This window comes from Passer domesticus, chromosome 4 (assembly GCF_036417665.1).
Source record: "Passer domesticus isolate bPasDom1 chromosome 4, bPasDom1.hap1, whole genome shotgun sequence".
NCBI classification, from domain to species: Eukaryota; Metazoa; Chordata; class Aves; order Passeriformes; family Passeridae; genus Passer; species Passer domesticus.
The window spans coordinates 58,106,497-58,120,222 of record NC_087477.1 but is presented as its reverse complement, the minus strand read 5'-3'; the positions used below and the strand labels follow the sequence as shown (position 1 = coordinate 58,120,222).

Sequence of the window (13,726 nt, the reverse complement as noted above, 5' to 3'; positions counted from 1 at the left end):
CACGCGCCCCGCGAGGCGTCTCGCTGCCCCCTCATTACCGTGGCACCGGCACCGCCGCGCCAGCCGTTGCGACACCACCGCGGCTGCAGAGGCCCTCGGACGCGGCCAAGCCCAGGGAAGGGGGCCGGGCTGGCATTACCATCTCCATTACACCTGCGCCGCCCGAAGAATACTCCCGGAGGGACAGCAGAGCGAGCTGACATCTAGCCATGGCCAAAGACTTAAAGAACCTGGTGGGCGCGGGAAGAGCCCGGGAGCTGCAGGAGAAGCTGGAGAGCTGGCAGCAGAACTACGAGGTGAGTCCTGCCACTGTCCGGGGCCAGAGGCAGCGGCACTCGCTCGGCGTTCCACACGCCGATCTGGGACGCTGCCCGGCACGGGCGTCCAGTTAGCGGAGTTTTAACACCTGTTGAGCTCCCACAGCCTCGGTTTTTAGCTTTTTGTCCGTGACAAGATTCCCTGAAAACAAGGGTTGGAGGTTAAAAGTGAGATTTGATCGGTACCGGCTGTGCTTAGGCGAGAAGGAACGTTGAAAACGGCAGGTGGAAGGAGCACGGTTGGGCTTGTGCTCAGAAGGAACGGTTGGGGCGCAGGAACGGTCAGGAGAGCGTGAGGAGAAAGGCTGCTGAAAGTGAGAAGGGGTTTTTCCAGCATCCCATCTCTTCTGGATGGGGAAACCTGTTCGAGGGAAAGGCTGAGGGAAGGCAGCATGCAGCACGGCCGCCAATCGGCTTCAGAACGGGGGGCGGGGGGGAGGAGTGTCCGTTACGAGGAGGAGGCTGCCGGTGGCTGAAGCGGGATCCGTGAAGGGGTAACGGGAAACTGAGGGGGTGAAACAGCGAAGCAGTAGAGAAGGTGTAAAATTAGGGAAAGATGAGACTTCGCAGCTGTGACTTTGCTCAGTGGAAAAAAATCTTGACAGAGTTTTCTGTCCCGCATCCCCAAGTTTCTGTGCCCTCAGGATGCAGACAGTTGGTCACGACGAGTCGGTAACCGCCTACTGTGTGTGCTGTGGTTGGTGAGAAAAGAGAGGCAGTCTTTTCAGGGGAAATCAGTTTTTTTCTTTTACTTCATGGTTGAATAGGAGTTACAGTTACATAGCCGGTGTAACCCTCTGCAAGGTGGCAAAGGGCAGTTTTAAGGAGTTTGGGAATAGCTGGTAAAGCTACCACAGAGGAGGCCAGAGGAGGAACAGTGTCATGCATTTCAAAGTCTCACAAATGGTTGTTGGAGGTAGACCTTAGGAGGGCTGAGCAGCAGTGGGAGCTGACCTCTCCATCATAAGTTGGTTAGGAACAGTCTTTACGGTCTTGAGAAATGAACAGTTTCAGGCTACTGTTGCAGAAAAAGAGGAGCTGCCAGATGGAAACACCGTGTTATGTTGCTGTAAAAATGGAACTGGAAAAATACATTTTGCAGCCGTGTTCTTGTGGAAGTGAGCAGGTTTATGCGCTCCCCCAAGGCCTGAGGAAAGCATGTTGCAGCAATCAAAAGACAAGCTGATGGGGGCATGGGTGGGAATTTCAGCTATTTTGGAAGCTTGTAAAAACCATATGGAGTCATTAAAATGTAAAAACCATATGGAGTCATTAAAACCTGAAGACCTAGAGGGTGATCTATGTGGAAAGTGATACACAAGTTACGGGTAAAGATAAGGAAAGCAGGTACAAAGTGTGTATTCTTCTGGCAGGTGCAGTAGTATACTGAACAGATTAACCCCATCAGCTCCTTTTCAAAATTGCATTTACCAAAAGTGATGTAGTTTTGCTGTTTCCTAGACATAATGCTGGGTTTTGCTCCTTCAGTAGTATATGTTTCAGTTTGTAACTCTTATAAATCAGGTGAAATTGCATGGAGGCTTCATGTGACTGCTGACAAAGCAAGATAAGAACCTTATATGCATTATTTCAGCTAATATGGAAAACCAGATTTTTGGCTATTTTTAAAAATCCAACAATCTACTAGATTATTATTTTAAAAGATTTTAATGCAACTTCAACTTGTAGTTGCATACTCTTTATGATGGAAAAGGAGTACGCTTTCTCAAGTAGTGAATGAACTGGGTCATAGAAGTCCTGATGTTTTGCTCATTTGCTTATTAGAAATGAGTATTCAAAAATGAGTATTCTAATGGATCCAGTAAGAAAAGGTTGGGAAGATGTAATTATGGGGGAGTACATGCCATGATTGTAACAGGAATAACTAAGTAAGAACTAGCCCACACAGATGTAATAATGCGCATTAATTTACAGGGGAATTCTGCTGATGAAAATCTGAGCCGATGCTGTGAAATATTAGAACTGAACAGTGCAATTCAAAAGCAGCTCTTCTCAATTCTCAATGAAACATCTCAAGGAGGTAAATTGGTGCCTTGTGTAATTACTAACATATTTCACGTGCCATTTTTTCCAACTCTAGCTTTTTCTGTAAGTGTTCTCACCATTTCTTAATGTGTTTTCTTAGATGAATGTGCAGCAAAATTAAAAAGCTGTCTCCTGCCAAGTGTATGCTATGCTTCAGGAAGTGACAACCTTACTCAGGTATGTAAGAAACTTATTTTAAGGGACTAGAACTATGTGAATTTATACCTGCGGAAGCATTTTAATGACTTTCTGTGAATATTAGCCTCCCTCAGATTTTACTTAATTAAATATGTCCTTAGTGTGGAGACACCTATGGAGACAACCATGCTATTATGGAGGAATTTGCTTTGTATGAGAAGTCTGTGTTATTATACTGCTTTCCTTTTCTAGGTACAGATTTGCCATTTACATTTGCAGAGACATAATAACAGTATTTATGCCGTATCTCTTTTAGAAAAAATAGCACTGTGAAAATACATGTGTAAGCTGAAGTTGTGCATAAACTCCATGCATTAATATGTGAGCTCCTTTTCCTATTTTTTTTTTAAGGAAAAAAACTCTAAGGATATCTTAACATTATATGATTTCCTAGAGAGTTAAAAAAAAGAAGTGTTCATGTGTGTCATGATACCACCATGCTCCTGCCATGATATTTGGAGTTCATATGTATTTGGTATTTACTGAGGGTGTTGTAATACTAACAGTTTGATACTAACAGAAAAGACAGATCTTTTGTGGCTTTCTGGTTTGAAAGAAAATAAGAGAGTTGGCTAATTCAGGCTAGGAGAAGATCTTCAAGATCCTGAAATTTGACAGTGATGTCTCCATGTTCTTTGGTTTCTCCTTTTTACACCTGCTCTGTCAAAATATTTCACAATTAAAATAGAACAAATAAAATGGGATATCCCTTAAGACTCAGAGTCTAGTATAAAGCAGGAGTGGTGGTGTGCCGAAACCCCCACAAAATACAAAACAACAAAGTTATTGAATGACAGTACACCAGGAATACCAGTTACAGATTTGTCATTCAAAATTTAAAGAAAAGCCTGTTGCACAGTTACTCCTTTAATTCCGGTAGTAGCTGGCTGTTCTATGGGTTGTTAAAGGCAGCTGCATGTATAGTAGTGTGCTTTCTGGAATGATACTTGCCTTCTGTGTTCTAATAACTTCTTCTGTTGTTTTGTATACATGAATTCCCAAAAAATTTACTTTAGTTGGTGATTTAGTCAATCAGAAGTTGACTAACTGAAAAAAACCAGCTATGCAACACATCTGCAAAATGCTTTGTTCTGATGATTCAGGCACTAAATCTGCATATGCTGATCTTCCATAATTTCTACCATGAGGTATAAAATAAGTGAATATTTTACTTTCTGTAATTGAGTCTTTCTTTGATGTGCCTGAAAGGTATTGCTATGTCTCAGAGAGAATGCAATAGCTTTTGTTCTCAGTTTCTTTAGGAATGGTTGTTACTGAAATATTTAGAAATATATCTGCCATTATGCTCTAGTACTTTACTGAAGAAATCTATAAGGTAGAACATTCAAGCAATGTGACTTAATTTCCTGGTAGGATTCAACTGAAGGAGAACTACAGCTGAGAGATTTGGCCTGCAAACCCAAATGTGAATTTCAAGACCTGGAGGACAAACTAAGTGAAACCCGTGCGCAGATCAACCAGATGGAACGAGAGTAGGGAGATTAACTGCAGTTCTTTCTGTTTGCTTTTTGGTTTTTTTTCCTTTGATGTCTAAATATTGATGGAGATTTGTAAAATGTTTTATTTCTGGCCTAAAAGCAGAGTTGCAAAATGCATCTGAGCTCTATATCATGTGTATATATCCAAAGTGGTGTACAAATGATACAGTCACACCCACATTAATAAATTGACTTGGTAGGTTTTGCTTTTGGCAGAGGTGTTGAAAAACAAGCCAGTATTCTTGTTGAAAAACAAACAGTATTCTACATAAAAAAGTTTTGTATAGTCCATGACAGTCCCTTGTGGAGATATAGTCTATGAGATGTTGCATGCTGAGCAAACCCTAAACAAAAAATTGAGTAGCTACAGTGTAATATTTGTTGAAGGACCTACAACATGTCACAATTAATTAGACAATGTAATTGATACGTAAATACCCGAGAAGATAAAAGTCACTGACATAAGATGGAGGAAGAGAGTTGTATTTCCAGATAAGTGACTAGGCCTGAAGAGTTTTTGACTAGTTACATAAAACATATTTTGTGGAGCATTATAATATAAAAATTACTGAGTTGCTTCAGGTACAAGTTTGTGCAGTTATTACCAGTTCCATGGCCATTTAAGAGGTAGGTAGCACAAAGTGGCAGAAACATTCTCATGCATCCTATTACCATGAGAACAATGAACGTTCCACAAGTCTTGGGGTCAGTACCTGAAGTCATATAATTTCATGCCCTTACTAAGTGAGTCCAAGAATGTCAAGTTTGGATTTTCCCCATGCCTATTTCTAGAGCTCATCTTCCCAAACTTGCTTTTCTTTCCCAATTGTCCTTTATAGTAGAATTTTTTAGCCCTCTTTTACTACTGTTCTGCTAGAAGTCCTTCCAGAAGGAGCTGACTTAGGATGGAACTGGGCAGTCTTTCCTCTTAGCAGATGTTGCTGGCCTTATTACCTGTGGTCATCTCAGTCAGCTTGTTCCTTAAAAAGGTGGAACAAGAATCCTGTCAACTGATAAGTGTTAGAGCTTTTATTGATTCAGATCCTCAAAAAAATCTCACCAGGGTCCTCCAGTAAAGAAAAGGAAGGACAGAGTGAACACCAAAATGAATAGAAAGCATCTTTTCTTTTTTCCTTCCGCTTTTGGTAAGACACAACAGTAACACTGGTGTTTGGAGGGAAAGCAGAGATGTTGGGGTAGTTTTTAATATTAACTAAGAGTAAAGGACAGAAGATAAATTTGCTTCAGTGGTTGTCGGCCAATCTTTAAGAATCATTCCTTCTTTTGGGGACAGCAGGAGAGGAATTGTTAGCTTTTGGTATTATTTGAATAACATCTGAGATATCTTTTGACTGGCTAATATATTTCAGCAAAGAAAAGAGCCCAAGAACCTGATAGAAGACAATACATAGGTTCTTAATCCATGGGAAAGAAAATTGAGATGGTTTAGTTAACATCTTAAATATGAGAAAGAAATTATTTTCTTTTAGACCTGATCATCTGAGCTAGCATAAGGATGCTAAATGTTAACCAGTGATTTTTCCTATAGCACACAGTGCTATATCTACTTCCCTGACACAATACACTTATACAATTTAAAGTAAGATCAAGGGTCTGCTTTGTTTCATTTGTTTTTAAACTCCGGATTTTTCCTGTATTTCAGCATAAGGAAAGCATGCTGAAATTATTCAGCAAACATAAGGAGCTTGCTCAATAATTTTCCTATTTTTTCTGCTCCTTTTGTTTGATGATGAGGATTAATTGATAGATAGTTTACATTGATAGAAGGACATCTTGAGACTGACTGTTTTGTGTGATTAAGTCTGAAGTGTTCCCGTGCTGAACCATGCAGCTTAAAGAGATTACAGCAACTGGATGAGTATGAGCAGAAGATTGAGAACTTGCGGGATGAGATTGCTATGCTGGATTGCAGAAAGTCTGTCATCCAGAGCAGGTAGAGGCCTTACTCAGAGAAGTCACTGAATCATAGAAATCGGTCGTGTTAGGTAGCATGAATTTCTTCCTCATTTAAAATTGAAATATGCACAAAAGCCAAGTTTTTTCTACTTTGTTATGAAGAAACATAAACTATTTAGATTATTTGTTCTAGTGCCAAAATATTTTATTTTAAAGCAACTATGTTAGGTTTGAGACAAAACAGCAAATAGTGCATCTTTACAAAATACATGGAGAGTAAATGCGTGAAATAGAGAGTTTTTTTCTTAATGAGTCCTCTTTTAAAGAGTTCTGCTCTGTAGCTGTAGCGTTAAATTTTTACTTGTTTGACTTCAGCAGTACTCTTCAGTGCTACTGAAAAAGGAACAAATCTCCAAAATATTACTAGTTAAAAGTGTGTTTCCTAGGAACAAAGTGCTTGGCCTTACATGCTTTACAAGTTACTTTACTTTTACCATTTATGCTTTAGGCTATAAAACATATTATGAAAATGCCTTCGTATTAGACTAAACAGCTGTAACTTCTTTAATTTCTTTGGCTCAAAACTCACCTTAACCTTGTAAAAATTAAATTGATGAAGAAAGCTGCCATAGGGAAAAGCATCAGAGGATGGTAAAGTGACATGAAGCTTCTTTGCACGTGTGTCGTAGGCTTGCTTGTGGTAGGACCTGCTCTCCACCGTGCCGTGTGAGGGCCTGCTCTCCTCCACCGTGCCGTCCAAGGGCCTGCTCTCCTCTACCGTGCAGTCTGAGGCCCTGTATCTCTCCTCCACCATGCCCTGTGAGGGCCTGCTCTCCTCCACCATGCCCTGTCAGGGCCTGCTCTCCTCCACCTTGCCGTCCAAGGGCCTGCTCTCCTCTACCATGCCGTCTGAGGGCCTGCTCTCCTCCATGCCGTCCGAGGGCCTGCTCTCCTCTACCATGCCGTCTGAGGGCCTGCTCTCCTCCATGCCGTCCGAGGGCCTGCTCTCCTCTACCGTGCCGTCTGAGGGCCTGCTCTCCTCCATGCCGTCCGAGGGCCTGCTCTCCTCTACCATGTCGTCTGAGGGCCTGCTCTCCTCTACCGTGCCGTCCAAGAGCCTGCTCTCCTCTACCATGCCGTCTGAGGGCCTGCTCTCCTCCATGCCGTCCAAGAGCCTGCTCTCCTCTACCATGCCGTCTGAGGGCCTGCTCTCCTCCATGCCGTCCAAGAGCCTGCTCTCCTCTACCGTGCCGTCTGAGGGCCTGCTCTCCACCATGCCGTCCGAGAGCCTGCTCTCCTCTACCGTGCCGTCTGAGGGCCTGCTCTCCGCCATGTCGTCTGAGGGCCTGCTCTCCACCATGCGCTTTGAGGGCCTGCTCTCCTCCACTGTGCGGTGTCCGGCCCTGTGTGAGGCCCTGTGTGAGGCCCTGTGTCAGGCCCTGTGTCAGGCCCTGTGTCTCTCCTCCACCATGCCGTGTGAGGCCCTGTGTCAGGCCCTGTGTCAGGCCCTGTGTCCGTCCTTCCAAGTGCCGCGCCCTTTGCGTGAGGCCCTGTTCACCTCCCCGGATCAGGCGGGGCAGCGCTTCACACCGCGCCTGCCTCATAGCTCGCTATAACTTCATTTACGCTAAAGAACGCTTGGAGGCAGAGGCCGCTTTGAGGCGATACTTCTGTGACTTGGAGACGGTGCAGAGGATAATATATGTTGCAGCTGTGGTGAGAAAGAAATATTATTTCTGCTTTTACGGGGGGTGTGTTATAAAATACTATGTCTGCATTGGTTTAAGTTGTAGGTAAAATAGCATTTCTGTCAAGTGCAGAGAAGAAAAGCTTTCCTTTTTTATTTTGATTTTTCTTTCTTCCCTCCGCACATCTACATTGAATTCTCAATGTAGTGACCTGCCTGACCTGTCCCAAGATTGGAAAGGGTCAATGATTTATTATACAGGTACTAAAAGAGTGAAATTTGGTCTGAAATTGGTCAAATGATTTGGTCTGAAAAGTACATGGTATCTGCAGTGATCAACATTGCCTTAGTTAGAAAAATTCTTTCGGGAATGCTGCATTAAATACTACAAAACTACAAAGCTCAAAATCTTTCCATATCATGCTTTCCTTATGCTTGTAGCTATGTGTTTTTTTAGATTAATTGGGTCCCTTGAAACCATGTAGATATCCCACGTGTACCATTAACTCAGTTTGAAGAAAGTCTTCGTTTTTTCTGTATTGAATCTTCTTTTCTATAAAAATGGTTTAACACATACCTGTATTAGAGAGGCAGAATCTCTTAATTTCTGTGATCCCAAGACATTTTGCTTACTGAAGATTTTTTCTTTCAACTGTCATTCAGTTTACACTCTCCAATTCAACCTCTTTTCCCAACAAAGGAGGTGTTCCTGTCTTACATGTTAGGCTGTGGCACATAAAATGCTGTTACTCATATCTTTGAATGTGACTGCATTGATCATGGGTATGTGATGGAATCCTGTGCAAATATAGAAGATTAGGAGGGAAGCTTTTCAATCTTCTGCAAATAAATTACACTCAAAGAATTCCTTTCTCCTGAGTTAATTTTCTTCTTTACACAGTATATTATATTCCTCCTTATTTTGATGATAGTGGGTTAAATTCATTTTCTCAGATAACTGATAAAAAATTAAACTGGGTCTCCTGTATTTAACTAGATGTTCTTTATGTTTGCAGGAATCTTTCCGTGCGGCAAAGATGGCCTTCTGGAAGGTCAAAATAAATGTGAAAGACACTTTGACTGTATGTTACAGAGGGGCACCTACAGCTTTTGAAGTTGCTGTCCTGGATTATATAGCTTGCCACAAGGATCTGTATGACGTTTGTTGCAGTGTCCATGTAAGTCAAGGGCAGTGGGGAAGTGATGTGGTGATCTGTTTCAGGAGCTAGTAAATTCAGAATATGTAAATTAGAAATGCACTGTAACCTGAAGGAGAAAAGAGTTACTGTATGGACTTTTGTAGCAGTTTACTTTCTAGAACAATATTGCTAGGACTAGTATATGTATGACTTAATAATAGCTAGTTTGGTTTGTTTATAGCAGCACATTCTTTCTGAAGCTGTTGTTTTCTAGAATAGTCCAGGGCAACATTACTATAAGCTTTTCATACTGATTTTTAAATGTAGAAAGCTGAGAGGCATATTTAGGGGGGATTTCTATACTTGCTCGTGAAAAAAACTTGTTAGTGAGTGCAAATTACTCATGTATGTTTATTTTCAGGAGGTGGTTTGCTCCTTGAACAAGAACCCAAAGCTTCCATGTCCAGGAGAAGTTGATTTCGTTGTCATCAGCAATTTGATTCGAGAGCTGTGCTGTTTGGCTTTTTCAATGCAGACACTCATTCCTCCTCTTGATATTTCCTTTGGTGTTGATGGAGAATGCTTCAACAGGAACATGTGAGAAATCTTTATATTCAGTCAGACTTACCATTAAAGGTTTTGTAGTCTATTTGTTTCCTAATTAATATAGCAGTTCAAGAGTGTGAATTTGGTATGTCTTTAAGGCTTAGGATAGTGTGTAAATACTAGCATGTACATAAGCATTAAAATTTTTTTTTTAATTGAACAGCAGAGCAATTTTCTGGATAAACTTCAGTCTCAAGAGCATATGAAATTTATCATTTAAGAAGAAAATTATCATCAGCTTTCCCTGCTTAGTCTCTATCTGCCTTTTTAAAAATGTTTGAATCTTTCTTCCTCCTTACTGGCCTGTTCTGTAAAAGTCATGTTTACTGAGATCTGGCAGTTGGTGTCATTACCAGGATCATCAGCATGTTTGCTGCAACCTCAGGCTGTGGCTGCTGTACAACATACAAGTATTAATATGCTCCCATCTCTTCTGGTTTAGAGCTGGGCAAAACTAAAATGGCCTCTTAAAAATGGGAATTTTGTTAATAATTTTTCTTTTTTCTGTAGGGTCAAGCTGCTTTTTTAGCAGACAGAGAGCTGTAGGGTGCTTCCATGTTGTCTAGAAAATTAATGGGATTGATAGGTCATTAAAAATTACTCTAAAAAGCAAAACACCTTACATCACTAAGGAGATTTCTAGAAATAATTCAGAATAGAATGGAACCCAGGTCGCAAAGGGCTTGAGAAGTCAAGGAGAGAAGTAGAGAAGATGAAAGTAGACTCTCAACAGGAGAGTACAAAATCATTCAGGACTACTCAATAATGCTATCCAAGTACAGGACAGTTAGCTTTTGACACTCAAAGCTATTGGCTAAATTAAGAAGCACCAACACTGTGGTGTAGTCTTGAGATGCTTTCTCCACCTACTTGGTTTGTATGGCCTTAAGAAACCACATGTAATATGTTTTATTGTGCTGCTGTGGGAGACACATACATGTGTCTATCTAGCTAGATAAATGTGGCATATGTATATGTTCACATGTATGGCATGTATATGTGGTACACACAGATGGGGTGAATTAAAATTGTAGAAATTAAAATATCTCTGTTTATTACATGTGATAGCATTCTACAAAGAGCCAGCCAAACATCGTTGTTCCCTATGCCTTGCTTTGTGCCTCTGGTTATGACATTGTTTTATATAATTTGCTATTGTAATACATTACTAAAGTATAAATGCATTGCTTTTAATACAATTTCTGTTATTTGGTATTTGTTCTGAGTTTGAATCCATAAAGCCAGATGTGTTATTTATCCTTATGGGGGCTTGTTCTAGCAAGATATTCCAGAAAGAGGGGATGACTGTGTCTGCCAAATGGCTGCTCAGAAGGTTTAATCTGTCAGTGGACATAGAGGCCCTGGCTTGTGTGGGGCTTATGCAAAAATTAAGGTCTAGTGGCCTTCTGAAGTGTGAGATGGCTTTATTAGAATGTCTAGCAGTATAAGTAAACAGTATATTCTGCTAAGTCTGTCTTCCAAGTCCATTTCTTTTACAGGACCACATAAAGAATACATACTTTTGTTATGTGGATAAATATTAGAGCTGTAGCTACTTTTTATCAACATTGATGATTTGGAACATATTTGTCTTTTGGCACTTATATGCAGACATTTCTTGCACTGTTTGTTTCAACAGGTACTATCGTAGCTTTGACTCAGATTTCACAGCTCCCTTTGTGGCCTATCACGTCTGGCCTGCTCTGATAGAAGATGGTACTGTAATTGTGAAGGGAGAGGTAGTCACTAAAAAGGTTACGGTACGTATTTTGTTCAAGAAATATGTCAGTAGATTTCAACACGGTTTTTAAAATTTAAGAAGATAAGTTTTTAACTGTTCCCTAGATGGGTGGAGTAGTATATCAAATATCAATTAGGTTTTAGTGTCTCATCCTGTATATAGGATGAATAGTTCTATTTTCCTTAATGTATTAATTATGCAGATATATGGCTGTTGTCAGAGCCTGTTCTAAAGGGAAAGCTTACTGTGTTTCCTCTCTGTCCTCAAACCTTGTCTCCAGCATGGCAAGTCTGCCATGGCTTGCAGAGTCTGTCTTTATTAAAACTCTCTGAGAAGAGGTTTGTCAAACTTTTCTCTTGTAGTGTCCTCGCAGATGCAGAATTAGGAGCAGAAGCTGCAGCTGTGGCCGTCCTCTGCTGTGTGGTCCAGTAAGCCTCAGTTGAATGTTTATAGTGTTAACAGCATCAAGTATTTTAACTAGGAATGTAGGCAACCTGTTAAAAATGCTGATGTGCCACATGTACATTTTAACACTGGAAATAAGTGCCTTTGCTTGATGGTCTCAAATGAAGTGAAGCTGAACTGACAGGTAGTTAATGCCTGGTATAATGATGAGTGGAGGTACTGTATGAGAAGTAGATCATAGTTAAATTCTCAGAAGTATCAACTGTGTATCTTGGAGTGCTTTGCCCCTACTCCCATTGCTTTAGTGCCCTTCTGAGTAAATAATTGCATCATCTGGAAGTGTTTCAGTCATTTTGGAGTACATATACAACACATAGTTCTGCCTCCTGGAATTAGTAACCTAAATTTACTCCTAATTTACAAAATGCATGAACAGGGCAAAAAATAAATGTAAGGTGAGCAGGAAGGGAAGGTGGTACAAGTAAGATATATGAAACTTTAGTGGAGTTCTGCATATTGTATGGTTACAAAATGTTTTAAATTATTTCTGTTAAATATGTGTACATTTTTCTAATTGTTAGCCCATCTTATTAAATGCCATTTGTGCCCTCAACTTAAAATGTGAATATTGAAAATGTGAGAGGCTTTTGGTAGGACTCCCTTTTTTTTTGTGTGTGCAGACTGTGGAAAAAAACTAGAAAGCTGTTGAACTTGACTTAGTAGAGCTGCACTGATAAATATGCAGATTTTCTGAATGTTGATGGATCCCCAGGTGGCTTTTTTGGTTACAGTTCTTTAGCACACCTGATTTTCCGTTTCTTTGTCTTGCAGGTGGCTCGAAGCCGCAGTCTTTCAACAGTGAGGGTCAAAAGTAAGTGGGCATATTGGTTCCTAGTGACTCATGGTTTTCACATTAAGCCCTTGAATGATCAAACAAAAGAACAAAATAACATGTTGAATGTCTCTGATTCTGAAATACTTGCTGAAGTCTTAAATTGGGTAGGCCTTTTTTTATGCATGGAAAAAGGCTGAGATTTCTTACTTGGAGGAAAGCTTGTTTTTTCACTCTATTTGGACCATTGTCATGGTTTCTGTCTGCTGGTTGCCTTCACTGTGGCCAGTGCTGTAGTAAGTAAAACATGCTTCCTTACACAAGAGACACAAGCTACTGCAAATCTGCTGTCTTCCTTTCCTGCTTTTCAAATTCCAAAGAGATGGCTAAGTGGTGACAGTGAAGTGAGGGATTTCAGGCAATATGAATGTGTGCCTATCTTGAAGCCAACCCAATTTAGAGATTTAGAAAATACAGTAGCACTGAAATGTACCTTTTTCTTCCATAGGACGCTGCTAACTCAACATCTTCCTGCAGTGCAATACAACTGGATTCATCGACTTTGCTGGTGCCATTTCTCCTCAGAAATGCCTCAAATCTCTCAATGAATGGCAATTGTCACTCCAAATGGAATTTGTGTTCAGTGTGTTTTTTAGAACTATAGAAGGCTTATTTGTAATTTTAGAAACGAAACTCTTTTGGTTTAAAAAAAAGTGCATGCAGTACAGGATCATCCGGCAAAATTTGCAAAGCTCTCAGGAATTATGAAATCTTGCAGGTGGAGATAGAATGTTTGCGTCTAGAATGTTTGCTTCCCCCAGATTCCAAATGATGCAGTTTAGCTTGATAGGATGTTTAATATAACCTAAGTGGCGAATGTTGCAGAATGTTGAGGTTAGCTGTTAGTTGAAAACAATGTAATTCATTGGTTCTTATTTACAGTTTTAGAAAACGCGACAATCATAGGATGTGGCAGTCTCCCACAGCAGCCTTTTAATATATCCTTGTGATAAACTGAATTTTCTAACTACAATGCAGAAGTTGCACAGAGCAGTCATAAACTGTCAATAGTCCAGCAATCCCAGAGCTTTATTGGCATTTATGGAAGAATGCTCATTTGTCCTTTAGCAAGGCAGTAATAGTCCTTGTTTAAATACATCCTAAGTTAGAAATTATTATAATAAAAATTTGTAGTTTGATACTAGAAGTATTTTGAAAGTGTGCCACTGAGTATTTGTAGGCTTGCAATATTTGATTGAGGCCTCTTCAGTGTCACACTTAATGGGCTTTCATACTGTATGGATAGATCAGTAATTGTTATGAATACAGTGAAAAAATC

At 40.4% G+C, this 13,726-nt stretch overlaps 1 protein-coding gene across 3 annotated transcripts; it reads left to right on the top strand.

Annotated features, from left to right (window-relative positions):
* The first annotated feature begins 45 nt into the window (after nt 1-45).
* On the top strand, nt 46-13,020 carry SPATA18 (spermatogenesis associated 18). 3 transcript variants are annotated; one of them, XM_064418175.1, is made up of 12 exons: nt 46-296; nt 2,253-2,358; nt 2,464-2,540; nt 3,936-4,054; nt 5,913-6,014; nt 6,667-7,693; nt 8,681-8,842; nt 9,225-9,400; nt 11,049-11,169; nt 11,513-11,578; nt 12,387-12,426; nt 12,896-13,020. In XM_064418175.1, the coding sequence occupies exons 1-12, from the start codon at nt 210-212 to the stop codon at nt 12,904-12,906; spliced, it is 2,094 nt and encodes a 697-aa protein (XP_064274245.1). In that variant the 5' UTR covers nt 46-209; the 3' UTR covers nt 12,907-13,020. The 3 variants fall into 3 exon arrangements, with proteins under 3 accessions (XP_064274245.1, XP_064274244.1, XP_064274246.1); XM_064418174.1 differs by having other exon boundaries at nt 5,883-6,014; XM_064418176.1 differs by lacking the exon at nt 5,913-6,014.
* The last annotated feature ends 706 nt before the right edge of the window (nt 13,021-13,726 follow it).

Coding starts and splice junctions, on each gene's coding strand:
- SPATA18 (XM_064418174.1), top strand. CDS start 210: ATGGCCAAAGACTTAAAGAACCTGGTGGGCGCGGGAAGAGCCCGGGAG. Junction 2,541..3,935: donor GAAGTGACAACCTTACTCAG/GTATGTAAGAAA, acceptor ATTTCCTGGTAG/GATTCAACTGAAGGAGAACT. Junction 4,055..5,882: donor ATCAACCAGATGGAACGAGA/GTAGGGAGATTA, acceptor TGTGTGATTAAG/TCTGAAGTGTTCCCGTGCTG.